This window comes from Netta rufina, assembly GCF_964035555.1.
Source record: "Netta rufina genome assembly, chromosome: 3".
NCBI classification, from domain to species: Eukaryota; Metazoa; Chordata; class Aves; order Anseriformes; family Anatidae; genus Netta; species Netta rufina.
In genome coordinates, this window is record NC_140125.1 from 13,522,331 (window position 1) to 13,549,584 (window position 27,254).

At 44.1% G+C, this 27,254-nt stretch overlaps 1 protein-coding gene across 3 annotated transcripts; it reads right to left on the reverse strand.

The window, feature by feature from the left end:
• On the reverse strand, positions 1-22,038 carry B3GNT2 (UDP-GlcNAc:betaGal beta-1,3-N-acetylglucosaminyltransferase 2). Of its 3 annotated transcripts, none has more exons than XM_084283610.1 (2): positions 21,846-22,038; positions 1-2,465 (listed from the first exon to the last, which is right to left on the reverse strand). In XM_084283610.1, the coding sequence occupies exon 2, from the start codon at positions 2,454-2,456 to the stop codon at positions 1,263-1,265; it is 1,194 nt and encodes a 397-aa protein (XP_084139736.1). In that variant the 5' UTR covers positions 2,457-2,465; positions 21,846-22,038; the 3' UTR covers positions 1-1,262. The 3 variants fall into 3 exon arrangements, with proteins under 3 accessions (XP_084139736.1, XP_084139738.1, XP_084139737.1); XM_084283612.1 differs by lacking the exon at positions 21,846-22,038 and adding an exon at positions 21,341-21,520; XM_084283611.1 differs by lacking the exon at positions 21,846-22,038 and adding an exon at positions 21,220-21,346.
• Between the last annotated feature and the right edge of the window lie 5,216 nt (positions 22,039-27,254).

Consider the following 27,254-nt stretch of genomic DNA (forward strand, 5'->3'; position numbering starts at 1 on the left):
AATATTTAAATCACATTTTATTTTTCAAATTCAAAAATAACAATTAGCTTTATTTAACATGTTACACATCTCACAGGTTTAAAATATCATGCTCTATTTAAATATCTGAGTGACAACACTATACAAATAAAATGTTACACAAAATATATTTAAGAAAATGTTTTGGTCTTCCATCTGAACAATAAATAGACAGGCACTTCTACATATACAAAGGAAGCAATCACTATTTAGAATAGCTCTTATAAGCAAGATGTGGAAATACAGAAGAAAATCTGAGCTTTGAGAACATGTTTAACTCTAGATGAGACATCATGCAACTTCAAAGTTTGTTTCAAAATCCAAACCTCTCAGGAACCGCACAATCCTAGACTCGCTACTGCTTTACAGGAGATCCAGACCGTGCTCTCACAAGCAATGTGCAATTTCAGTTATTTTTATCAAATCAGCTACCCGATCACTTTTAGTGCCAAAACAGAAATCAAGGACTGACCAGCGTAGCTTTTCACATAAATACCGTGAGTTACAAGTCAGCTTTACCTTACGGGTAAAGCTCAGGGTGGGCAGCAGCTGCGTTGTACCTACTGCCCAGCCCCAAACAAAATCTGTTCTGCCTTTCCCTTATATGTTCAGCTCTTTTATGGGGTGTTTGGAACCACAATACGCTCTTGCCATGTTAAAAAAAAAAGACAAAACACCAAAAAAACACATCTAATAAAAGGGTAAATCCTTCAGACACAGGCACACTTTGCACAAAAGGAGAAAATACTGCTTGGGGTGCATAAAGACTGAAAACTGTAAGTTAAAAAATTAAGTCTCGTGTTTCATACTTAAAGCAAAAACTACATTCCTCCAATTTGTGAGTTGTTAATTTACAGTGGTTTCCACACAGCCCCGCACAAACGCTACTCAAGAAAAAAAAATTGTCTTCCACCATCACAATTAATGAAAGATGCTCCATAGTATGCAATCACTGCTTCCAATACAGGTACCGATCACTGACAGCAAGCCACATCTTTCAAGTCCTTTTTAAAATTTAGATAGATACTGAGACATAATGACCACCAGGACAGTGGAAAAAATCAGGACCAAGTCTTGGTGCCATCCCCTCCAATTTTAGTATTACTGTCACTTTCAAAAGTATAGGAAGGAATTTCCAGAGAAAATTTTAAAAGAACTGTTAAACAGAGCTTCAATGGTTCACCAAGAAAGTCAGACCCAAACTTGGAAAGTTATTTGTATTTAAGACACTTTTGCACATTACTTTAGCAATTTAAGTGTGGATCTTGCAAGCGTGTCCAGATCTTAATCATTTCTTGAGGTTTTCTACTATGCACTAACATTAAGTTTGTGTAGGAACATATGTTATTTCTGTATTTCTCTTCAATGTCAAATGTTTTGAAACCTTTGTGTTTTTCTGGAGCCAGCCCAAGCTTCTGAAGGCACATTCCAGTATAAACGTCATCAATAGGATAGAGGAGTACCTGGTCGGACGCATTATTCAGTCTTAATGCCAGATCACCAGAGTACAGAAACCCACCGCCTCCTGCATATGGAGGATACGAACCTTCATAAACACTTTCTGGGATGTAGTACTTCAATTTCTTTTCCCTGTGAGGTCCAGCATCTTTGATCACATCACCTATGAACAAGTCTTTGGCTTTGTCCTTTGATAAGCTCTTCAAGTAATCCAGGATCTGATGGGTATTCACAAAAACATCGTCATCGCCCTTAAAAATAAATTGGACATCTGCGCAGCTGCTGCTGACCCACTTGAGAAACAGCACCTCTTTCAGAGTTAAATTGAAGAAAGTGTCTCTGTAGTTCCAGAGCAGAATGTCTTGGTGGGTTTCACTCTCAAATTTTATCATGTCTGAAAGGTCAGGAAAGTTATCCTCTGGTGGGGTCTGCCCAAGGAGGAAGACCCTTTTGACTGTTATATCTCCTGATTCTATTTCCTTGCCCCAGGATTCCCTAATTGCTTGCCTTCTATCAAAGTGTGGTATAAGTGACTTAATAGCCAGCAGCAGGAAAGGTTTATGTTTGCACTTGTTTGGTTGATCCATTAGTAATGAGTAATTTCTACATCTCAAATAAAGCAGGAAGTCTTTGAATCTGTCTGGCAAGTTTGCAAAGTCACTAACCTCTGAAGTCACCCACGGGTCAGGATCACAGGAACTGAGAACGCTCGCGTTAGAAATTAAGTTCTCTTCCACAGTCATATTGGAAAGCAAAGTCAGGATCGGGTTGTACAGCAGTTCGAGTTTCTGTTGCTGCTTGTTCCAATAAGCTTTGTGAGGAGTGTATTTCCTCCAGAATTTGCTGCGCGGTATAATAACACGGCCTTTGGCATTCTTCTCTTGGCTGCCGCTTTTGGAGACTTCCACAATGACATAGATAAAAATGTTTACCATCATCAGAATTCCCAGCAGCTTTAATCTTCTGCGTCCAACACTCATTTCTCATATCTGGAAAGAGAAACAACAGATTTCTAGCTTTCTTACTAACAAGTTCCTGATTTCATAAAAACGCAAGCCACTTTCAGAAGAAGAACAAGCGAGGTGGCAGCCCGAAAACAGAGGTCACCTACACACAACAGAAGCAAAACCAAAACCAAAACCTCATCTACCTCTAATACAAGCACACCTGCAGCTAGTCAGGGTTTGGGGTTGCATAGGACAACAAAATGCTGGTAGGAATGTAAAGCTTCCAGTTCCCACTTTAGGAATTTTACATGGCATTTTACAGTGTCTAGATTAGCAAGCACACTTTGATCCTCATTAAAGTCTCCTTGAATTTTTTGACTGTACAGTAATTAGAATTTGAGCCCTCAGCTTGGCAAAGGCAGGCAGAGAAGCTTTTTTTTTTTTTTTTGCAAGCAAGGTGAGCTTAAGGGTACGCAATGAATTGCAGTACAATAAGGTCAGTTATTTTTAAAATAAGCTCCAAGCTTTTATACTCGTATTTTTATACCTTCCAACTACAGAATAGGCAGAGCTGAATTTTATAGCAGACAGTTTGTTTCTAGCTATTTCACTTGGCTGTTCCTTGGGAGAGTGGCCGACAGAACTGACCGGCTGCATTGCTGCTATTCACTTCTCTGCAGGCAAAAGATAAGATGAATTTTGACTTTTTTCTTCAACTGGAAAAGCAAGTGAATGGCAGCAGGAAATGAAGTGCAGTTATTTCTAGGAAAGAAAATCAACTGAAGAGAAATTAAAAAAGCAGAGGTTTCTGATATATGTAAGACCAGGAATAATAGCAAGTATTGTCGCAAAAGCTATATGGAAATCCATCTCCATTTCTTACTGAGACCGCAAATGGATCAACCCCTCTCTCTTCCACATTGTCAGAACGAAAGGTGTACTGCGAAGCAACCATGTTCCTCTGCAGTAACACTCATCCAGCTGTTTACCAGCCCAGAGGGCTACAGAGCCAATGTACAAACTACACAAAAACTCAACAAACCATTCTAAATTAGGACGTCAGACTAGAAAGTAACTCGGGATGAATAAGAGTCGGATTACATTTCAGATACATACGGAACCGTTGAAGCAGTTTTCATTTGCCTGAAGTACAATTACAGCCAGACCAAAAAAAAAAATAAAGAACACAAGTCCAGTTATAAATGCTAGCTAAGAAGGCAGAGCACTAGCAGTCAGGAAGGTATACTTGATTAACAGTGCAAAGTGTGCTTCTCTTCACCTTTTACATATTTCCACATCACCAGAGACCTAGGCTATGGTGACCCTTGGTCTCTCCTGGTTTTAAGTCTTCTACTCCTCAGCAATCCAAGTACAACTTTTAGTTAGACAGCAGCAGGTAAATCAGTGATCCTTTTTTCTTTCACCACTGAATTGTCACTAAATCCAAAGGGAGAGTAGTACTGAATACTAAAAAAAAAAAAAAAAAAAAAACCTCCTAGAAAGCAAGAACTGTCCAGAGCAAAATTCCTATTCTTCCTTCATTTGATTTCCTGTAGCATCTGCATATTGATCTTCAGATATGCTCTTGGGGGCTAACATTAACTACCTTCTTTAACGTCCTGCTCTCAGCCAGTTGTGAAGCCTGCAGTTCAAAGCTTAATTTTCTTCCATACCTCGAAGACACAAACAAATGATGGCACTGACCATAAACACGAGCCAAACAGCTGAACAGTCAGAAAGCAGTGGCAGCCTCCACTAAAACCAGAGACCATCATCTACTATATATCTCCTCTTCTCATTCAGTACACACGCATACTGGAGAAGCAGCTGCCTGCATTTTGTACCACTCCATGCAGCTCAGTGTCCCTATCAGTGCTCATTTACCTTGTCCTTAGGTGTTTCTATAGCACCCTCACTAGAAAAAAAGTGACGCGGTACTTTACCTGTGATCCCTGTACTCCAGGGACACCAGGGTGAGAAGCTCCCCCAGAAATAGCAAACACACACAGGACTGTCAAGAGCTCAGTCAGAGCCTGATTTTCCAGAATATGTAGCGCTGTGCAGCTGATCTGGTCACAGCCCCGGCTACTAAGTTCCACGCGTTCGACACTTTTGCAATTCATCTTCTGGATGCTTGAGCTGAGAGTGTTCAGAACACCACTTGCAGAGTATTTCAGCGATGTAATAAAACCTTTCACATCAACGTCTTTGGAGTAAGCATTCAGATTATGTAACTACAAGATCTTCTTTCACTTTCCTTCTTTCACTTGTAGCCCTGCAGCAAACAGAACGTGGATCCTACACAGAAAAATCTCCATTAGACAGACTTGGTTGTATGCTTCATCAGAAAAAACACCAGTCTAGCAAGATCAGCGTGGCTCCATCAAATAACACACTGTAAGTGCTGCCAGTCCCACGTATCAGCGCACTTCCAGTATCAGTCTCATTTTGTAAAAGTTATCAAATAATGCTGATTAATATTTCTGAGAAGACAGGTAACATTCGGTATCAATACAAGAAAGACTTAAGTTACGTAAGACTTGATCTCAACAATTTTGCGTAACAGCATTCTCTTCTGTAATTAAAAACTGTCTACACAAGGCTTTTATCAATGCATTAAAGTAATATACATACTATGAACACTAAGCCAAGAATAAAGGCTACCCACAAAAAAGGGACTAGAAGTGCTTTGTTAAAAAGGTGATCTTCTAAAGAAAGAAAAACAACACCAAAGAGGGGTTGTGTTAGACACTTGCTCATAGTGTCAGATTGACTTCTCAAATTGAAAGCAACAAAATGAACAGAAATCAGAACAACTATTTCTATAAAGATGGAATCTCAAAGTCCATCCTTTTTATCCAAAGTCCGCTAGTACTCACTTCCATCATGACATCTCAAGACATAAGTGATAAGGAACGCCCAGTAGACAATTTCTAGGGAACGGCATTTATCACAAAGTTTTATTACAATCCTCATCATAATGGGAGAGGTTATTTTTTATTGTATTGCTGTCGGTCCTTTTTATTTTTCAGCCCATGTCTCAAGGCAGTTCTCTGTTCCTCATCTGCTTTGCTGATGCTGCAGTGGCTGCCTGAAGCGGCAGTGCAGGGGAGGTGGTGTGCTCTGGGCAGCCTGCTAAGGAGCAGCATCGTGGAGCACAGGACAGCGCCCATTTCCGACTTCTGGCTTCGCGGCAGCCATCTGGACAGATCACAAGATATTTTCCTATTCCAGTAATAGCTTCTATCACCATTTGTATTACAAAATTTCCAGCTGCCTTTCCTTTGACTGATGAGAATGGGAGATCTGTTAGGGAAGCCAAAAAACTAGAAGGGATTCAGTTCATACTTAAATCCATCCAACAAAACTGATGTAAGAACTCATTGAAGAACCAAGAAGAGCAGTACAAAGCAACACTACTTGAAAAATTCCTGCTGCTTTTTGTTTTAAAAAATAGGAAACACTACGGCACATAGCTCACTAACAAAAAAAGTAAAATGAGCACATACATCAGTAAAGCAAATCACAGTACAGAACCTCAGGAACAAAAACCCTACAAAACCTTGTCCCACCTTTGGCTAGGAAGGTGAAAGCCACCTACTTTCAAGGGTGATCTGAAACGTGGGTTTTCACTGTCCGCTTCCCACTTCTCAGCTACAGCGATCTGCAGACAGCTGTAGCAATCAGCTCAAGTTTGTACAACTCCCCACATTTCTGCTTATGCAACTTCCAGCAGCACAGCTGTGTGTCACTGCCACTGCACACAAAGTCCATTTGTTCACCGCCCTTAGAAAGCAACCATGTGACAAGAAAAAGAGGTTAACATTAACCATACTTGGGATGAACCAAGGGCCCGCTACAAAGACAGTATTTGGGGAGATTTATTCTGCATAAATGGGGGGGGGAGGATTTGCCTTCTTCAGCTCTACTCCACTGCAGTCAAGCTAACGTACCGAGAGAAGGAAATTTGCAGAGCCAAAGGGGAGCACTGGGATCAAGAGGTGGATGAAAAAGTGGAAGCTGGGAAGAAAGCAGCACCACTGTGGGCCAGGCAGTGATCCACACACCCAGGAATTACACAAGATGCTCTTTCCTGGAGGCAAGCATTCTGACAAACGGGGTCACCATACCCCGTGACAAAAGGGCTAAGTCTGGAGGAAGCCACACTTCAGGTCAAAACAGGACTATCAAAGTGCACGCTACGGCCCCATGTGATTCATCAGTTTGACAGTCTCGCACTGGACTTCAGATCCTACCGATGAGTTCTGATCAGCCCTCGCACAGCACCCTGTAATGACCTCATGCAGTTAGCATGTGGAACACATGACAAAGATAGTTTTAAACCCCGATAGCAAGACATTGCTACGCACAAAAACAAGCCAAGACCTCTGCTGAGGTTTAGCTGTAGGAAACAAACAAAAAAAAAGGTATGAGGAAAAGAGGCTGGTGTTGCCAAAACAATCATCTCTAGGATAGAGACAATGAAGCCCAATGGGCTCAGAGGGTGCACTAACTGGTCCTAACTAACACACACCTGGGTGCAACCCCGTATCATCCAAATTCTGAAGACTTGGAACTCGCTTCCACATCCAGATGTTGTCCTACTTCAAGGCAGGACAGGAAGGTGCTCCGTTGGGAATGCCATCATAACCAAGGACATGGCCACATGAAACCAAGCAGCCAAGGGGAACATTTTGACAGCTGACCCTAACAAATTTACCAGTGAAGCAAGCAACTATAAAAAGTTTTCATCAGAAGTCAGACCAAGTGTGTACCTAACTTGGTTCATTCTGCATACACTCAACAAAACACCCAATGACTGTTAAAAATAACATGTAAGTAGCTAATCCTCTGGTAGCTGAGATACCATACATCAGTTCCAGGAACACCACTTTCAGAATGAATAGAACTTTCTTTTATTACAAGTTTCTTAGTAGCAACCCTTATATTGAAGAGCCGGATGTTCAAACACAAAATACTGACCCTGTTTGTTGATCATTACTGATGCTTAAGTTGCTGAGCAGCGCAGCCTCCGAAGACGTCCCACTGCTGTACACTGAAGCTTCCTTGGCAGCTCTCTACAGACTGCATTGTCAGTCTCTGTACAGAAATGAGCACCCACCCCAAGCTCCCCCTTGCAATGATGTTAAGAGCATAATTGCACCAGGACATAGAAGAACAGGCATTCAGAAGGGAGCTACAGGAGTGAAAGCAATCCCATGCACCTTAATATCGACGGAAATGTGAAAGTCGTCTTCTTGTTCTGAAGAAGCAAAGCCCACAATAAATTATGCAAGTGGACAGACTGCTGGTGACTTCAATTTTAACCCCTAGAAGTATTACTGTTATTATTGAAAGCGGGCTCCATTATCTCTTTCAAATAAAGAGCTAAGTTTCATTAAACACACCATAATGCCAAACAACACTGCGCAGCAAGCAGCTCCAAGTCAGCAGGTAGGTTCACACAGCACAACCTTGAACCACGCAAGGACATTGGCTTGCTTTCAAGAGGCAACATAGTCTGTTGTGCAGTGATCTGCACTCAGCTCCACGACACAGCACAGGAATACCCACAAACTCTTCCAGCAAGATGAAGAAATTGCAGTGTTCCTGTTTATTACATGAGAAAGGAAAAGTTCTGGGGAGCGTAAGACACCAGCCATTTTCAATTGAACATTGTAGTTCCATTTAAAAAAAATGTAGTAGTTTTTCTAGACATATTGAACATCAATTTGACTCCAAGACCAGTTGTCTGCTATTAAAACATTCTTCCTTGATGCTTTTACTTACAAGTGGTATTTATTGATCTCAAGTCTTGACACGAACGCTCAACAGCCACAGAAGCAAGCTGTGACTATCAGCGAGCCATCTCGACAGCAGTGTATCACCCAGGTTTGCAGCTCAGCAAACCACCCAAAGCAGAACCACCTTAAATCAGCTTGAATATTTAGCACAGACAATTAACAACTCCCCCAGGAAAGGAAGCCCAGAACAGCAAGATACGGACTACCTCCGGCAGTGTCAACACCTTCCCACACTGCACAACATTCCTGCATTGGCAACGAGCTCCTAGATGAAATCAAACCTCGGCTCGCTCATGTTGACTCCAGAGAGAAAACCGATGAGCGTAACCTGCCTGCCTCTACCCTCACCTCTCGCAGCAGTGCCAGGCTGTGGATCCAGGCGCAGCTGAAACAACCAGACCACCTGAGGCCTCCTTCAGGTGGAGGCTCCCTCCTCCTCTGTGTCTCCAAGAGCTCAGGCCCAATCCCTCCCTTGCAGCAGCTCCACCAGGCCCCTCGGTAGATGAGTTCACAGCACTAACCCTGCAGAAAACGAAGTGAGAGAAATAGCAGGTGTGCTTGCTAACTAAAACGGCTCACAGGAAGGTTTGATAAGCATCAGAGCAACTCAGTATGCTTTCACTGTAGAGGAAAAAAAAAAAGGGAGCAGAGAGATTCCCCCTCCTCTTTGGCAGGGATGACTGACAACACACCAGTAATGCCTTGGTCCTAGATCTGTAATCCTTGCCATCCTTTAACGAGAGGCTAGCTAGCATCGTACCAGCAACACTACGTGCCCTGGTGCAAGCAGCCGTATAATGCCAGTCTTTGAGCAGATCATGCAGAGACAGGGTAAAACATCTAATTTTTTCTTCTTTGAGTCTGACAGAAGCCATGACCTTTACCTGTAAATACCTGTATTATCTACCGAGGGCTGGAGTTTCGCTGTATTTCCTAAGTGGGCTGAGTAACTTGCATGCAGTATTTGACTGCCATACCCAAGCATTAAAAGTCCATTTGCTTACCGAGGCTGACAAAAGAGATTAATCCTTGCTACCTGCAGGCACTACACCTACTGCTCTACCGGTTCAGCATCAGGCTGTAAGGAATTTGTTAAAACAAAGCTGAAATTCAATTATCTAAAACCCCTCCATCTTTCTGAAAGCTCTTTGCAGAGATGAGCTGTAACTGGGGCTATGCAGACTTAGATCTCAACATGTGGCTTCATTTTGAAGCCTTATAGCCTTTGTAGTAGGTGTGCACACAGTAACTCCTCGTAGTGCTAGCAACAGTGCACCCAATAGCAGCACTGCTGCTCTGAAGATAATGATAATAAAACACTCCATTTAATTAAACACATCACAAGCTATGCACAGTCTCTCTACCCACTTGGGAGAGGCATCTGTCCCTTAATACCTCGGTTCTACTCAGCGAGCCAAAAGCAGTCTTGGAGAGACCAACAACAGCCTGAGAACATACAGAAGAGGTTAAGATCCCTGAACTGTTACACAAGAAATCTGCGCTCCGTCCAACTTTAAGAACTTGAACACTATTTGTTTTTCTAACTACACACAATCGTATCACTTTTTCCTCTCAGAACTTCACACAGGCACACATTTACACAATGGTAATTAAGAACATCTTAAGAACTGGCATGTATTCAACAGATACCGGTATTCTGCTTCTGGAGAAGCACGCTGCAGGGGCTACTGCTGAGTAACGCTCCATGTTTTGTGTTCTTCCAACGCCACAGTCAGTCTGAAGCAACGTTCCAGCTTGGGGAAGTGTGCTGGGTCTGGCTGGGATGGGCTGCTGCAAGGCAAGTTAACTCCAGCCCAGACAGACCCAGCAGAAGTTACCAAAACACCACGTTACACGCGAAAAGAAATTCAGAGCAGTTGGTTTTACTTTCATCAATTGCAACACACTTTGAACCGTCTTTCAGCACGTTATTTAGTTTTTCGAGAAGGTCAGTCCTCCCACATTTCAGCACCAAGAGTCACCAGCACAACATGGGTATGGAATTTCACAATCCACGTAACTAAAAAGGCCACGGAAGGATGTGCCTGTAATTTCCCTAAACACAGCTCAAGGCATGAAGAACTGTAAATAGTCTGAGTAAAAGCCAATCTAACTTCACATACTGCTTCCATTCTGCTCCCCGCTAGTTATCTTCAGCACAGTTCCAACATTTTCCTCGAAAAGAAAGAAAGGACACAACGCACTAGGACAGTGAGGCATTTCTCTAGTAACACTCACCTGGTTTGCTGCAGCAAGGTACTTGAGTACTTTTTGAGCCAGGAACTGCATGCGAACCACATTTAATTGATGTTAGCGAAGCTAATCTCACTTTTTCCACTCACTCTTTGAACCCATTTATATCTTCAACCTTTGTGAACTTTACTGGCAATTAATTCCTCAGTTCTTCATACAGCAAGAACTTGGAATGACTTGATTTTGAATTACCAGACAAACGGGGACTCTGTGCAAGTATAATAGAGAGAATTTTTTCCACTATTCCCCCTGTCCGCTCTATAGCTGGCACGGCAAACATAAATTTTCATCTGCCTTCAGTTTCTTCTTTGCCAAGGTGAAAAGTTCTAGTCGTCTTCTTTCTACCAATCTTTTGCACTGCTGTGTATCCTTGTCATTCTTCCTCCCTGCTTCTGCTAAGTCATTTTGGATATGACAACAAAGAAAGCATTTACTAATTGAAGCTCACAAGTAAGAGACTTCACAAACACTTTTTAGAGCCATATCAATGGTGCTTAGTAAAGGCTCAAGCCAGATATTATAGGCAGCCTTGCTAAACACCGTAAGGGAAGAGAATTACTTGAAAAAACAGCCACAAAATTAAAAAAAATAATAACTTTCCCACACACATCAGAGCACATTCTCACTAGCTTAGGAAGCTTTTTCATTTATGGCAGGTAGGGTGATGCTGAATTGATGAAAGACTTCAGATTTTGTTCTTTTTGCTTTCCAGGAAAGACATCATTGTCTTGTGATCTACATGAAGTTACATCATCTCAATTCAGTTTCTAGCACCCACAAGTTATTGGTATTTATTATTTATTTTGGCTGTCAGGTAAAAAGTTGAAGTGGACCTGAAGCCTTAATATTAATAACCATACCCTATGATATGAGGGAATGACACATGCTGTGCACAGAATCAGTTTAATCAGCCTTGTGCTACACTTCAGATAATGTTAGTAAGGGAACTCCCTTCCTAGAAGGACTCTCCTTCCCTCTTTTCTGAGACAGACTGATGAAAACAAGGAGTGAAGTCTTCATGAACACAGAAATTCATCTGAAACTGCCAGGATTGTTAGGTGCTTGCCTGTTTTCTAATGAGGCACGCATTTTTGTGCTCCTCTGCTGCTCAGCTCACTCTCTGCCACAAAAGTGCTGCCTCCTTGTTAATCACTGCTTTCCACAGTGCTAACCCCCACGCTGCCAGCTCACAAAAGAACTTGACAGTAACTATGACAATAAACTTGGACCCCCTCCAGCCCAACCACAGGGTTATCTTACCAGTTGCAAACTTAACTGGCACACTACCTTTTCAAGTCCGAAACTGGTTTAGAAGAATTCAAGCTTCAGTTCCCTCATCCTTCGTTAAAAAAAAAAAATAAATAAATAATAATAATCTCCAAACCTCAAGCTTCAGAGCTACCCTAGGCATAGGGACAAAGCTCTCCACTGTCCCCCCTCTTCTGATATTGCTTTTAAATAAGACCTCTTATCTTCACAAATAGTTTTCAACAAGTTCTAAATTGCACGTCCTACAAAGAAACCTTCTCCTGCAGCAGCAGCAGCACTGGAGGCTTCAGGAAATAACTCCACTGTTCATTCTCAATTCATTTGGCAGGTTACGTTTGCAATCACAGGGGAAAAAAGCTTGGATCTATCTTCTAAAAATAAGCTGAACAAACATATGTCTGCAAACAGATGGGTGAAAATCCCTCATTTCCAACTGACTTGCTAAAAAATGGGAAGAGAAATAAACTGTTGCAACTTCCCCACACAAAGATCTCACTCCATGTGGCAAGCATTTAATCCTGTATCCTACAGATATGCTTTTTTATTTTTTCCTTTAGTGGTTGATAAACTTAAGGAAGACAAACCAGTCTTGTACTATTCAGTCCAATGGTGATTTAACAAGCTTGGAAAGAAGCCTTTAGGATACTGTAATGTTGCACCCACAAGGCCCGTTTTTTCAGGCATCCAAGCTAGGCCCACATACTTTTTGCAACAATTCAAACTTCAAATTCAAACCATCAGCCAAGGAAAAACTACAGCAAAAAGCAAGTATCTTTCTGAGCTCTGACTGACTTTACTGGGCACTAATACCACATTCTGTACCTGAACAGCTACCTTCCCCTTTGTTCTTATAGCAGCTACTGGATTATGAAGGTGACATTCCAAGAAGTCTCTCTGCATTATGTCTTGTATTACATTTCCTGCGGTGGATCAAATGCAGCAATAAAGGAATAGCCTCAAACAGTACGTAAAGTGGAAATTAACACCACCCTTAAATTTACAACTTCATAATTAAGATTATTTTATAAAATATATGAAGGTTATTATACAACTTGCGGATAAATACAAGAGAATCTAACTTTAAAGTCATGATTTATAGAATTTTAAAAGCACCAGTACATAAAACACATGGCATTTTCTCTAAATACCACCTAGAATTGTTAATCACAGCCCAGTTTTGTGACCCTCAGCTTGTTTACAGAATTGATCATATAATTTGAACTACAGATTAGACAGAAGCTTTTTTCCCCACACAGGCTGATAGTGCCTACAATCTAGCACTGTGTACATACACCGAAAATGGCTTTATTACCTTAGCCTTGCCATTTTGTTCATTTCAAGTATTCCACGCAGCTACTTGCCAAAAATGTGCGATGACGAGAGCAGGAAGGCACGAGGATGATAAAGTCATCACGTGCCCCATGAGCTACTGTTCTGAAAGGAAAGAACAACGCAAGACTCCACTTGCAGCCCCTCAAACCTCATCCAAGTCACAACCACAAGCAAGCAGGGAGAGCGTGTCCCAACAAAGCACCTCTACCCCACAAGCCAGACGGGACCACGTTCCATCATCAGGTCTCACCCAGACAACAAACCACCCGAGCGAAGACTCAGTCTGCATGAGATAAGAGCGCCGGCATGCACGCTCTGTCTGTCACTGAATCGGGTCGTCATTGAAGCCAAGTCCCCCAGCAGCAGCAGAGACAGACCCTGCAGCTGCCTCAGGGGATCTATGAGCACTACCAATACTGACGTGTCTCAGACTACCACTTCCTAAATTCAGCAGGTTTCTTCTCCGCCAGGTCTCACTTCTCGAAGCCATCATCAGATAACACAGCATTTAAAGACCTAGCGTAACAGCTTTGAGCGAAGACAAAACTCAAGAAGTTAACTTGTCAGTAGTTGCTACCAAAAGGTGGGGAAATCCCTACTACACTACAATTTGTAAAAGCGTACTGAGAATCCCAAACTCCCTACCATCCGACTCAACTGCTGTCCCAAGACTACCGGTGTCAGCTTCTGACTGTGGTAAAAAGACTGAACTGTTTTTTCATTACTGCTAAAGTCCTGTTACCAAAACCGCAAAGTTTGAAGGACTAAGTTATACTGTAAGCATGTTTTCTGTCACCATTCTGAGTAGCTCCAGCTGCTTCTTTCTAGCACCACAAGCAGGTCAGAAGTTACCAGGTGGTCAGCTTTCAGGTACACCACTCAAACAGCACCTAAAACAGAAGTTAACTTCATATTCCTGCTTAGAAGTATTGCAGCAACATCCACAAACTCTGGATCAAGTTTTCTTTGTAAGGTAGTTCAGGACTACAATGAAAACATTTAAAATTTCTTGAAGGACAGTTTTTGTGAAATTCCTGTCTGACAGAATCCTTACAGGGATCCCTACACCACAACATCTCCACTACATCACTCTGAACACGTCCAACCCTGTATCAAAACCACCAGTCACAATACATTTAACTGTGAAGGGATCTACTTCTTACTCCTTTTTAAATTAGAAAGTCTATTACCAATAAAATCACTCAGAGAAGCCCCAACCAGTCAATATTTGAGAATATTACAGACATCCCTTCAAAAAAAAAAAAAGTCTGGTTTTAGTTTAAAGATGATATTTAAAGATCATGTACCTGCTGAATTCAGTGCAAGTTAAAATTGCGTTTAATGCAATCAAAATTAAATCCTTGAATCAGCTGAATGATCGATTCATACTAGAATTGATTCCAATGTCCCTGTAGGAGATGAAGGTACATGCAAGGAAAACCTTCTGCTCATATTTAAAAATCTTCCGTAAACTCAGGCTTAGCTTATATTCCACTTTTTCTATTGGTATAAACTATTAGTTTGGGCATACAACAGGGATTAAAAAAAGCAGTAAATCTCCACAGGTATACCACAGCTACATAAGGCAATTAAACCTACAGCTGTGTCTCTAAATCAGCGCACTGGTGCATCGTGCCAGCGTTACCATTCCATACTAGCATATACAGCCACACTAAATACCTGCGCAGGTTTTCTTAACCATGCATCCAAAGTACAGCGACAAAAAAAGGGGGGAGGGAGTTGCTGTTCAGGAGTAAAAACAGTGGGGTTTTTATTAATTGACGTTTCACACTGCCAGCCCTGGGGAAGGTCTCAATTTACTATGAAAATACTCAAGCTTAATACCTCAGTATTTGAGGGCCCACAGCAGGGAGAGCGACCTGTTTTTCCCAGGCCGGTACACAAAAATCACATGCCGTTCTAAGGTCAGCTCAAGCTTTAGAGTTATGCCGTCGTGACGTTTGTTAGGAATAACCCAGAGCTGTCTGCTTCTGATTTATGAACTTCAGTTTTTAAAATACCTTTGAGTATTTTCATCTTGGATGAACAGTAAATCTTACAAAATCCAGAGAAGAGGTTAAATTGGATGGCAACAGAAGTACTCCTCAGAAGAAAATTATCATTTATCACTTCAATTTCAAGTGGGGTATAGTTCCATGGCAGTTTAAAGCAGTGTCAGTCAAGGCCGACGTATTTCTGTTATTTATTCCTTCCACTATAAACTGCATGGTTCCATCCCACCTTTGCACAGAACTGTCTGGGGTAAGCCAGTTCCAGGAGCTGAAAAGGCCAACGAAGAACTTAGCAATAAAGCAGCAATTGCTTTTCAGCCAGGCCCACTCGCCACCGTGCCACATGCAGTAACAGCACAGGAGAAGAGGGAAGACCCTCCCAGCCCACAGCCAATCCTATTTTTTATCTACATAAGCTTTCAGGGAACAGCATGTTGCTGCTGCTGTCTGCAGACCTTCACCAGCCAGGCAAGCACCAGCCCTGGCCCACCAGAAGCCACCAGCCTTTGGGCTGGCTCAGCCACACCAGGGCCCGACAGGGCTTGAGTCTCTGGCACTTTTTGTAACGCCATCAGTTGGTTCGCTCTTCAGCTAGCACAGCCACCACTGCTTGTCCTGTGGTCTGGTACCTGTTACAGGGATAACTCAACTTGAGCAGCATCTTCCCATAATGACTGGAAAGCTATGGAAGGGGATAACGAGCCACCTTCCTCCCACAGTCAGCACAGGGATTGCTGCTGGTCCTGGTACGAGAGAACAAAGGGGTAACGCAGTGCAAACCTGACTGCTGCTTTCAGTGAACAATTGAAAATAAAGTCTGTTGGACTAGCTGTTTTACTTCATACTTTTATGCTGTATTAGTAAAAATAAATAAATAAATATGTATTTCATCTACCCGTTGAAGAGGCAAATAACCATAATATCCACAAACAAGCCAATTCATCTCGTCAATCTCCACGAGCTCTATCTTACAACCAGTAATTAGTGCTGCCTTAACCATATTCCAACAACCTTCACATCCGCATACACAGCGTTCGCTATTTAATCAACTAACAAACCCATCCCTTAAGCGCTGTATTTCAGGTCATCGAAAACCTTACTCCTACATTATCTTCTTGCCAGTGTTAGACTGTCAGACAGAAGCCACACTAATAAAAAAAGCAAGAAAGCTATAAATGGCTATGTCATTTTCAGCTACTGCCCCCAGACCATTTCACTTCTCCTTAAGAGAAAGAGACTGTTTCAATTCACTTTCCACAAGTTGCTGCGTTTGGGGCCAGCAGCTGGGTGAGGAGACAGGCAGCCGTAACAATAAGCTCCCCAGCCACCTCAGGTCACGTACCCCAGCCAAAGCAAACACTACGCAGTTCCTCAATCCAGTGTCAGTTCAAACCGAATTCATAATGCAAATATAATGGTCAGAATTTCTGGATCTGCCTCTCAATTTACTGTACTGAACTAAATTAATGTTAAAGAATGCAAATACATGGAAGGTTTTTTTCTTTGCCTTTCTTTGGTTTAGGATTGAAGTGTAAATACCAGAAACACAAAAAAAGGTTTTCATCTTTCTGATTCATTCAACATTGAAAAAAAAAAAAAAAGAAAAAAAAAACAGTGGAGTTGTGAAGTGGGGAAGTTTTCCTCCTTCACACTTGTAAAAGGAGAAATACTAATCTCACTCTAGCGTATCAAGTTTAAGGAAAAGGGAACAAAGTTTTCCCACACTTTTAGGCAGCTGAGGATGCATACAATACCTCGAGGCTTCTGCAAAAAGGCCTTTAAGCGGGTTAAGCAATTAACTCCTGTTCTTTTAATTCCCACTGATACCAGTAGCAGGTAAGCACCTAACCTGATTAGAGGCTTCTAAATCCAAGCAGGAATTTGTTCTGTACCTGGTGCCTGCATACCAATACGAAACTATCCACTGCAGTTGAGAGCAGTTTGAGTAATCAACTTCAAGCTGTTTTGTAAGCCTTATTTTTACTCAAAAGCAAATCAACAGTTGGCATTAATGTTCTCTATCCCAAGGACAGCCTTCCATAACCACTCTAACATTTAAATGTATGCCTAAAAAAAAAAATCATCACCCAAGTAAGGTGAAACACCACTAAATCCGTGGGACAATCTGACATTCAGCAAGCTGCACTCCTTAAACCAGATCAAGAAATCCCAGCCTTTCCCAGATCTGCATAGCTCCCTGTATTACATTACGCATAACCCCGAAGACAAGCAAACAGAAAGGTTATTTCTCAACCCCACCGGTTCCTCAATTCAGTTCACCACACAGCTGCACAAACAGCTATGCCAGCACAACAACAGGAGCGCTGCTCTTGCCGCCGCTATGCCTCCCAAAAACCATCGGCTGCCTCAGAGGCCTCACCTCCACCCGCAGCCAGGCCGGTCTCACGGCTTTCCTCCCCCAGAGGGGGAAAGCTCATTCTCCCTGCGGCTGCGAGGCCGCCGAGCTGGCCCAGAGCAGCTGAAGAAGGATGCCATCAGCAGGAAACCCGGCAGACTCGGGCTGAGTGGCAGCCTGGGGCAGGAAGCCTTGGTGGGGTGTGTAGCTTTCAACTGCTCATGCACGTTTCCTACAAACCTGCACATCCTCTGGTGCTTCGTCACCAACGAGAGCTCATCTTCCATGGAAATAGATTGAAGTGAGTCATCCGCCCCAAAAAATGCAGATTTCTTGCTCGTTTGATTTAGATAGCTGGCTTGTGATTTGTGTCATTTGTCAGTCTGCTCGCAGAATAACCCTTCTGTGAGCTTAACATGAAGCAGCTGTTAGATTTCAGAAGTTATTTACAAAGATGAACAAAACTAGCTCAAAGTTTATGTTTTTCAGCACTTGCTATTGTGTCTGAAACAACGAAACTCTCTTAACCAACTGCTGATGAAATCAGTTCATCAATTCTCCCTTTAAAAATCTCAGCACCACACCCATCACACACTGGGATTCGTTTCTTTACTTAAATGCTAACTGCCTCTCCTGAAACACCAATTCAATGACTCTCTCAGTTAATCGCAAGGCACTGTAATGGTCCAGTCTTTTCCTTCTGTTTTACATGACCTGCAGACTTGCTGAGGACTGCATACTCAGCTTTTACACCCAAAAGCGCCCAGTGAAATCAGTGAAAAAGAAATGCAGGATCAAGCTCAGCGTGCCTGTCAGTTCTTCCTGTGTTAAAAGAAAAACGTGCTGCTGTCTGACCAGATCCGAGGTATCTGTTCTTCAGCTTTCACTTAGCAACGTGCTTGCTTTGTGCTAAAGTCATGGGAAGAGCCTGTGTTTTACTATTGCAACTTCATCTTCTCTAGGTTATTTTTGCTGTCTTTAAGCCCATAGGAATTGCACAAGACAACTGTAAAGTTGCGGCGGACCGATAAAAACATCTAAAGATACACTCACGAGGTCACACCATTACATAACAGGCAGATTAAATTACTAATTTTTAACTGCACTCACAGCAACAAATTCTTCTGTCTGAAGCGCTTGTCTGAATATAGCCTACGACAGTAGAAACAAATACTAATCCCGTGCTCTCTCATGCTCAAAACCATAATGACCACACCTTCTTCCTAAATTAACTGTTAACACTGTTAACTGAAATGTTATTTTAGAAACAACTACTAGCAATTAAAATCAGATACATACCTGAAAAAAATGTTAAAGTTGCAATCTGAAAAGCACCTGGGTATCTACTTGCTTCAAAATTAGTTACGCACTTCTACTATACAGCAAAAGAAAATGTGATAAATATACATACTAGGAAAAGATCTTCAACCAGCAACACAGAAGAGAAACAGTTCCAAGCTTTTGGAAGCTGATCAACTCTAGCAGCCTTCCAGAAATACGAAAAGGGAACTTGTTAAAAGCTTCATTTTATTCAAATACTTGTTTTTCCCCTCCCCATACTCCGTGCTTGCTACGAAGACACAGTGATAAAACTAAATAAAAGAGATTATTAAAACCTCGTTGCCACAATGAGCATATTCCTGAATTTTTGGGATTTTTTTTTTTGGCCTATTCTTGGCAAGTTTTAGAAGTATACACTTCAAAAAGCTTTAAGTGTATGACAAGTCTAGAAGAAGCCTACCAGGCTCTACCATTTAGAGCACAAACACTTCATCTGAATAAAAAAGATAAGAAACAAATGTGATTTTTCCAGCAGGAGACACGGCCAAATCCAGTGAAATACCGACCTGGAATGTCATTCCTTGATGCACTTCAACAGAGCTGCTCACGCGCTTTCTACCAAACCCCAGAAGCGTGTCAGCGAGCCCCACTACAAAACCAGCTGCACCAGGTGGCAGTAAAATGATAATTATTGAGGATCTAGGCCTTGGCAGTCAGAGTAGAGGAGCCTTTAAGTCAGGGCAATCCAGCCGTTTTCCCCCCATACACAGCGTAACTTACTCATGCAAAGAATGACATCTATTTGTCAGCATGGAATACAAAAACACCTTATCTGCTTCTCATTTTTCAAAGCCTTTTAGAGGAATCACTCCTTTGATACCAATGCACTGACTCCCTCGGCAGCATCCTCATTATCCCGAAGCATTTTTAAAAAAAATTAGGAGGAGCCTGCAGGTAATAATAACCAAATTTTTGATTACCAGCGACATCCAGTTCATTAGGAACGATGTCTAGGGAGACTGGTGAGCTGTACCTATTACCAGACGGGGCACAAGAGGGTTAGCTAGCACTCCCAGTCACCAAATGCATGACCTTCAAAACAAGTTCCTTCAGCAGTGTTACCTTGCGGCTGTACCTCCTTTTCCTCCATTTTCTTCTTCTATTTATAGTACACGGGGACCAGAAACAAAAATCCAAGCAAAACCAGTTTTCACATGATAAAATTACTCAAAACAAGTTCTAACTATTGATCGCTTTATGCAATGTTTGTTGCCTCCTTCCATCAGAAGGACAGCATTGCAACATTGCAGGGAGAAAAGCACATGTTCGGAGAGAGCAGCTAAATCTGGATTTCCATTAAGCAAAGAGATTTTGATTCCAACCAGTGCTGCTATATTATCAAGTATTAAAAGATATAGAGGGGATATTTTGTTACTTCACAAAGAGTCTGTTCTCTTTTCAAGTTGCACACTGCCCCCATTTAAACAACTGAAAATGATACCTGGGAAAGCTGAACTGGAAAAGCTGATGCTCCGTTTCGTTCCCTCTGCGCACCCGGCAATAATTCAGCGCTAATTCAGCTCCTCCGGGGGTTTCAACAGGCATTAGGCTGGGTCACTGAGGTGACGAGGCGGCTGGTCCCATGCGCCAGCCCCTGGGTTTGTCACCTCAACGAAGCAGCGACCGAACCGACGGCACCACGCACCTGCGTGTCATCTCCCCCCGCCCCACCCCACCCGCACACACCCCTCCGTGACAGCATCCAAACCTGACGCAAAAGCAGAACTGCAGGAACACGAAACCGTTTTAAGCAACTCCAAGAGAGAAGTAAAACCGAGCCTGTCCCTCGTTAGGACAGGAGGAATAATTAACCAGAAATTTCCTCAAAGGAGAGCACTATAATCATGCTTCCTCTAAAACTTTCAGACTATATATTTGCATGTAATTTTATGCATGCATTCTTCCGCATCCCGAGTAAACTATTCTGTGCCAGAAGTTAAAAAAAAAAAAAAAAAAAAAAAAAAAGATAGTTGAATCATGTAAACTCTTGATTTGCGTAGTTAAACTAAACAGGACTGTTTAATAATCAACTCTTGACAGCACAGAGCATTTGGGGAGGTCAGACTAAAGGGTTACTCAAGTAACTTTCACCACAAATTTTTGCAGGATGACTAACGAATTGTGAGCTGCAGTTTGGCCACAATCGCAGTGAGTAACCTGAAGTCCCCTCCTGACAGGGTACAGTATGTCTCCTTAAGTTTCAAAGAACCGAAAAGCATCATCACATGAAGCAACAACATACATTTTTCGCAGCCAACTCGAGCTAAAAACCCGGCATTTACCCTCTTTTCCCTATCCAGAGGGGTTGACCCCAAGCCCAAACGTTAGCGCTTCGAAATCCGCCACCTCCTCAGCACCGGGGCCGCGGCCAAAACGAAGCTTAATGATTAACCTCCTGGGGCACAGCCTGCCGCCGAGGTGTCCCCTACCCCTAAGAGGAGCTGCTGTGACCCCTCGTCCTCTCCTCCAAGCCCGGCAGGGACTGCAGCAGCAGCCGGCACTGCGGTAACTCAACGCCTCGGTTGTTTTTTTGTTGTTTTTTTCTTTCACCTCAAGGTTTCTTGCTGCGGGAGCTCCGGGCTTCAGCATCTCCTCTCCTAGACCGAAAGGAAGAGAAAAAGGCAAAGGGACGAGGCACGGCCGGTGCCCGGAGCCCGCCGCGCTGCTCCGACCTCCCCCATGCCAGGAGGCTGCGCGGCCGCCTCCTCGCCGGGCTGCTGCAACATGTGCCCCTGTGCGCCCCGGGGGGGTGGCGAAGAGGAGAGGAGAGGAGCCGCCGTGGCCGCGTGCTTTAACCCCACCCTCAGCGCCTGCCACCTCCCCCAAGGAAAAAAAAAATTTAAAAAAAAAGGTAAAATTAAAAAAAATTCCTAAATAAATACACACGGCTCCACCCGCCCTCCCCTCCACACACACACACACCGTCAGCCTCCACACAAACAAGCACGGGGGCGGGGAGGTGAACGCCAAATATATATATATATATATATATATATATATATATATATATTTTTTTTTTTTTTTAATTTTGTTTTCTCGCCCCCCTCGCACCCACCTCGCCCGGCTGCTGCCGCGGGGCTCCGCCGGGGCTGCGCCTGCCGCCACCTCCACCATTGCTTCCCCCGGCTCCCCCGCAGGCTGGGCTCCCGCCGCCGGCTCGAGAGGGGCCGGGAACGGGAGAAAAAAGAGGTGAAAAAACAACAACAACAAAAAAAAAAAAAGCCCCGAAAAGCGAATTTTAAAGGGGGGGGGGGAGGCGCTTGGGGGCTCTGAGGCAGAGCCGCGCGCGTTCCCGCCCGTCCGCGGCGCGCGCCGCGCACCAACCGCCGCCGCGCGAGCCCCCTCACGCGCCGAGGGGCGTGGCCAAGCGCCAAAGGCCCCGCCCCTCCCCTCACTAAGCCCCGCCCTCCCAGGCCGGCGCCGCAGCGGATTGGTCGGGGAGGGCGAGGGGCGCGCCGTGGGGCTGGGTGGGGCGCGTGGGGGGGGGGCGCTGAGCCCACTCCTCTCCCTCTCCCCCCTCCCTCCCCTCCCGCCCTGGTTGGTTTTGTGGTTGGCGGAGCTCAGCGCCCGCCGCTGCTGTGCGGGCGGGTAGAGGGAGGAGGGTTGGCGGCGCCCCCTCGTTGGGTCCTTCCCGAGCCTCCCCGCTACCGCTCTGCCGCTCGCCCCGACTGCCCCTCGGCTTGCAGGGGGCTCGGCAGCCCCCTTCAGGGAAGATCCATCCCCTCACGGAGTCCAGCACAGCTGCCCAGTGCCGCCGCCATGGCGCCCGCCCGCCTCGTTCTCCACCCCCCCCGACGCCATGATCCCCCTCGACGCCTTTCTGATAAACAATTATAATAATAAAAAAGAAACGAGACGGGAAAATCAATGTCCCCCGGTGCCCCCAAACCATAAAGACATCAGCCCTGTAAGCACAGGAGGGAGGTGCCGCCAGCTCCCCCCACCACAGGTTGGTGCCCACCCCAGGCACCATTTTGAGGTGAACGCGTTTCTGCCTCACAAAGGCAGGTTTCACTTCCCCCCCTCCTTCATACAGCAATAAAAACCCCTTTTCTGAGGTAGAAACCTACTCTTCTGAGGTAGAAGCCTACTCTGAAGAATTTCTCTGAGCGGCCACCTCTACAGTCAAGGGCTGCTGATTCTGGCTACAAAACATCGTTGTGACAATATTTATTCCTTCCTTCTTTTTTCCACACAGCATCAAGCAGAAAACAACAACCCTGAACCTCACTGGAAAGTGCTGTCACACATCACATTTTGCAATATGTTTCTCCTTTTTTTTTTTTAAACAAGAAGGCAGTTGGCTCAGTTTTAGGTGATGGTCCACAAAGCTTCTGTCAGATTTCAGGTGGAGGAAGAAAGGGGCCGATTTAGGTTATCAGTGCTTGCTTCAGTAATGAAGGTTCTGAGTGTTTCAAATTTTGGAAATTTGCCCTGTAGAGCTGATACTAATCATGCATGACTCACTCACTCATTAGTAACCCTCTTTTTCTGTTGTTGTTGCTTGCTTACTTGCAAAGTTGATGAGACTACAAATCCTAGCCGAGCAGCCCTATTTAAACAGGCTAGAGAAATCTCTGAGCCCCAGGATGCTCACTGAAATAAAACATTAAAATGAAGGCTGTTACAACAAGGAGCACAGTCTTCAGTCTTGTCATGGCCAGATCAACAGCAACTAGCAGACCGACTTACAGTTCCCTGGGACTGTGATCCTCTCATCTTTTTGTCCTATACAGGAAGAAAATGAACACATGCCATTTTTGTTGCTCTGTTAAGCACCTGCATTGTCAAACCAGTTGAAGGAGAGACCCAACCAAAGCAAGCAGTCATTTAAAAATTGCCTTCATTGCAAAGCAGGAATCTCCACAAAATTACACATTCATGCTCTTCCATTTTACAGCGCTCTTTTTCACCAAAACTGGGTAGCTGATGTGCACAGCCATAGACACAACTGGCTTGGTAAGCAACATGAGTATCCACAGCACATACCCAGCTCCCCATACGCCATGTCATGAAGCGTTGGAGGCCATAAAAGACCTGCAGCAAGTTTCCTGAAGCAGTCCTAAGGCTACTCCAAAATCTTATTCAGGAGTAAGAAAGGGCCGTTCCCGTCCATGACACATTCAGAGGGACAATGCATATTTCATTCCTCTTCAAATATGTATATATGTACTTCATGTTTCACTAAAATTGTCCTGACTATCAAAGTAGAAAGATTACAGAAGAGGGATGAATTACCCTAAACTGGCAAGCATTTTTGTTCATTAACTAATACAAGGCTTGAAAGGAGAATTAAGTGTCTGGCAGCTAGGCTCCACTGTAAAGGAGATTTCATAACACTATACTTCAAGATCAATTAAAAAAAAAAAAAAAAAGGAAAACAAAAGTGAAATAGAAGTGTGCTGTCTGGGGGAAAGACACTTCTCCCTCCTCCCGGTCCCACACCCACAGCCGTGCCTGCTCCTCTGCAATCGTGCCGACTCAACTGGTCATGGGGCTGCGTTGTGAAACCTTAAGGAGGAGGAAGGGTGTTTTAATCCAAGCGCATTCCCTGATTCAATTCACATCACCACTGAGCAAAGTGCATCGTCAGACTGCTGCCTAAATGCCATATCTCTGCTGTGCTTGGGGCAGCTGTACCCTAAAAACTTCGGTGGGGAGTAAGGCAGGAGCTTGATTCACAGCTCCACTCCCCTGAGTGTAGGTAGTTTGACCTTCCCTGTAACTGCACATCATGTAGGGCAAAGCATTAAATTTGGGGAGGTTTCTTACCTGTTGCTGGCAATTAACCAGTCCCACCAGGAGTAAGAGCAAGTGCAATGCCGGGCTGCAGGGCTCCAACCTAAATCTCCTCTGCCAGTCATCAGGTTTAATGAAGTCTCCTTATCACAAAACAATCCCTCTGAGCAATTCTCCCCTACATCCTCCCTTCAGGCTTCACCCCCCTGCCCCAAGTGCTCTTGCTGGGGCCAGGACACGTCCCCGTATGTCCCTCACCCCACTGGAGTGTAAGGCAAGGTGAGCACTATGGCTACCGCACGCTGGTGCCATCAGAAGACACAAATCCACCTGATGCCCTGCCATCCCGTGTCATGACCCGATACAAACTCAGACATGAATTAATGGGAACCAGTTCCTAACAGCACCGAGACACGCTGTTCCCAGGCTCACTGTTGTTGTTGCTTTAAACAAACCATAGGCAGCTTGGCAGGGCCTGCCGGGGAAGAGGATTTTATATCCAGTTGTTGAGACGGGTAGCGGAGTGGCAGCGTGATGAGTAACCTTATAAAATACACTTTTTAAAGCATTGGTGATGGAGTAGACACTAATGACACCCGCCAGTGTAACTGTTGGGGAGCACGGTCCCCGGGCCACCTCCAGCATTCATGGTAGGATGGAGCAAGACGTGATGGACTGCTTGAAACACAATCCCAGCACAATCTCTCCTGGATGGCTGCTTGTGCCTGGGTGAAAATAAGGAAGCCCTGAAAAAAAATTGATATTAAAATAGTTCTGAGGTTTACTTCATGAGAAAGGAAGCAGAATTTTCATGTTTCAGGTCTGTAAAGTTGAGGTTTCTTACAAGCACCGTAGTAAATTGCTGTGTTTTGTTTCTCCTGAGGAAGAGAGCAAATGCTTTTGATTGCAGGTGTTGTGAGAGGCATGCACATGCTTCAGTCCGAAATTGGCATAGCTTTTTGCCTACATATCAAAAATCTCACCTTCACACACCATCACAATGCAAATTATTAGATATGGTGAATCGCAGAGCATCAAACTGTTCTCACGGGGTGGCTACCAGTGAAGTTGTACGTCCAGGGCACTGGTGTTGGCTCACTCGGTGACACGAATCCTTACTGCCGGAGTTCTTCCACAAGACATGTGAGATGCACAACAACCAGAAAATAAGTCTTTTAAAAGGATTCAACTCTCACTTTTGATCAAATTCAAAATATTTTCTGTTTTTGTTCTGTTCTGTTTTGTTTTCCAGGCTATTTATTCATCGCTTTGAGAGCAGTTGGGTGCACTGTAGTAAAAAGTTATCTTTTGGTGCTACTGTCTTTACAGCTGAGCTATGTACATTGGCTTTTCTCTAGTATTTGCTTGTTAATTAATAACTGGTTCATTGCCAGGAGCAAAAGAGAAGTAGGAATGAGTCCCAGCTTATAAAATCTTTAAGGTTATCTTGCTCTTCCTGTTTTGCAACAGCAAAGTAAGAGCAAGAAACATCAGATGCAGCCAAGCTGCAAGCGAGCACGGCTGCGAGTGCTGCGATGTGGGGCTGAGGCCCTCAAGCTGTTCCCTCGAGGTACCTGCAGCCGCTCTTGTGAACATGGTCCCTGCCTCCTCCCAGGACCTGTTTCATCAGAAACACTTACTAGTCCTTCCCACAGTTATGGATGTGTTGTCCCAGACCCCCTGCACCACATCCCATAATGTTAATGACTTCTGTTAGCACCACCGCCCTGGCTTCATAGCCAAAAACACTGCTAGCCGCAGGCAGGCATGTGCTGAAACACTTTGCAATGTCCCTCTTGGAAATACCTCGTGCTCTGGGTTCAAATGCTCCTGTAAGGCCAGTGTGGCTGGCATTAATGTTCTGTGATGGACCAAAGCCTGCCCATGACAGGAATCTATCTGATTTCTGTGGACTGAGTGGAGCAGCTAGAGAAATCCATCTGGAAAGCGTGGGACAAACCTCAGTGTGCCTCTGTGACCAAGAGGGTTAAAGACACAAGATAAGAGGTTAAGATTTCAATAACAACAGGAGCCTGAGGATCACTCCCTTGCATGCATGCGCTTCAGTGGCAGTCCTGATTTTCAAATGCTGGAGATAAGAAGGAAATACAAATGCAAAGGCAACATGTAATTGGAGCTGGAGCATCTCAGCTCTTCCAGGAACCAGCCTGTTTTCCCACTCAGATGGCTCGAGCCTGGAATTCAGCCAAGCAAAAAGCCTCTCCCAGGGCAGGCAAAGTTTACCAGCACGGTTTGTCAGCGACACAAACACAACTTTTCAGTGGTCTCCTCACACTGCAGTTTTCCCCCTCTTCCCCTACCAAGCCTCTCGTGCAAAACAGCACAGCAAGAGCAAGCCCCGCAGAGCTGTTTTGCTCCCGTTCCCTTTGCTTTCATGCCTCGGTGAGATGAGGGCGACGAGGATAGCATATTCAGCTCGGGCAAAACCGCTCGAGTTGAAGGGATCTGCACATCCATCTGTGTTTCCTGGAGCACCATGGTGTTTATTTATTTATTTATTTATTATTTTTCTGGAGCATTGCAGCTTGCTCTTGCAGGCAAACTGGGCAGGATAGCAGTGGTGGAAGGGAACTTGTCCCTGCTGCATTGTGTACTGCCACTTGTGAGCCATGGGCAGAGCTGTGTCATGCTCTCATTGATTCACGTTTGCCAAGAATAATTACTCCCTGAGCTGCTGGATTAAAGTGAATGCTCCAGAAGGGCA

Excerpts from the sequence above, each read along its gene's own strand:
- B3GNT2 (XM_084283610.1), bottom strand. The coding sequence starts at position 2,456 with ATGAGTGTTGGACGCAGAAGATTAAAGCTGCTGGGAATTCTGATGATG.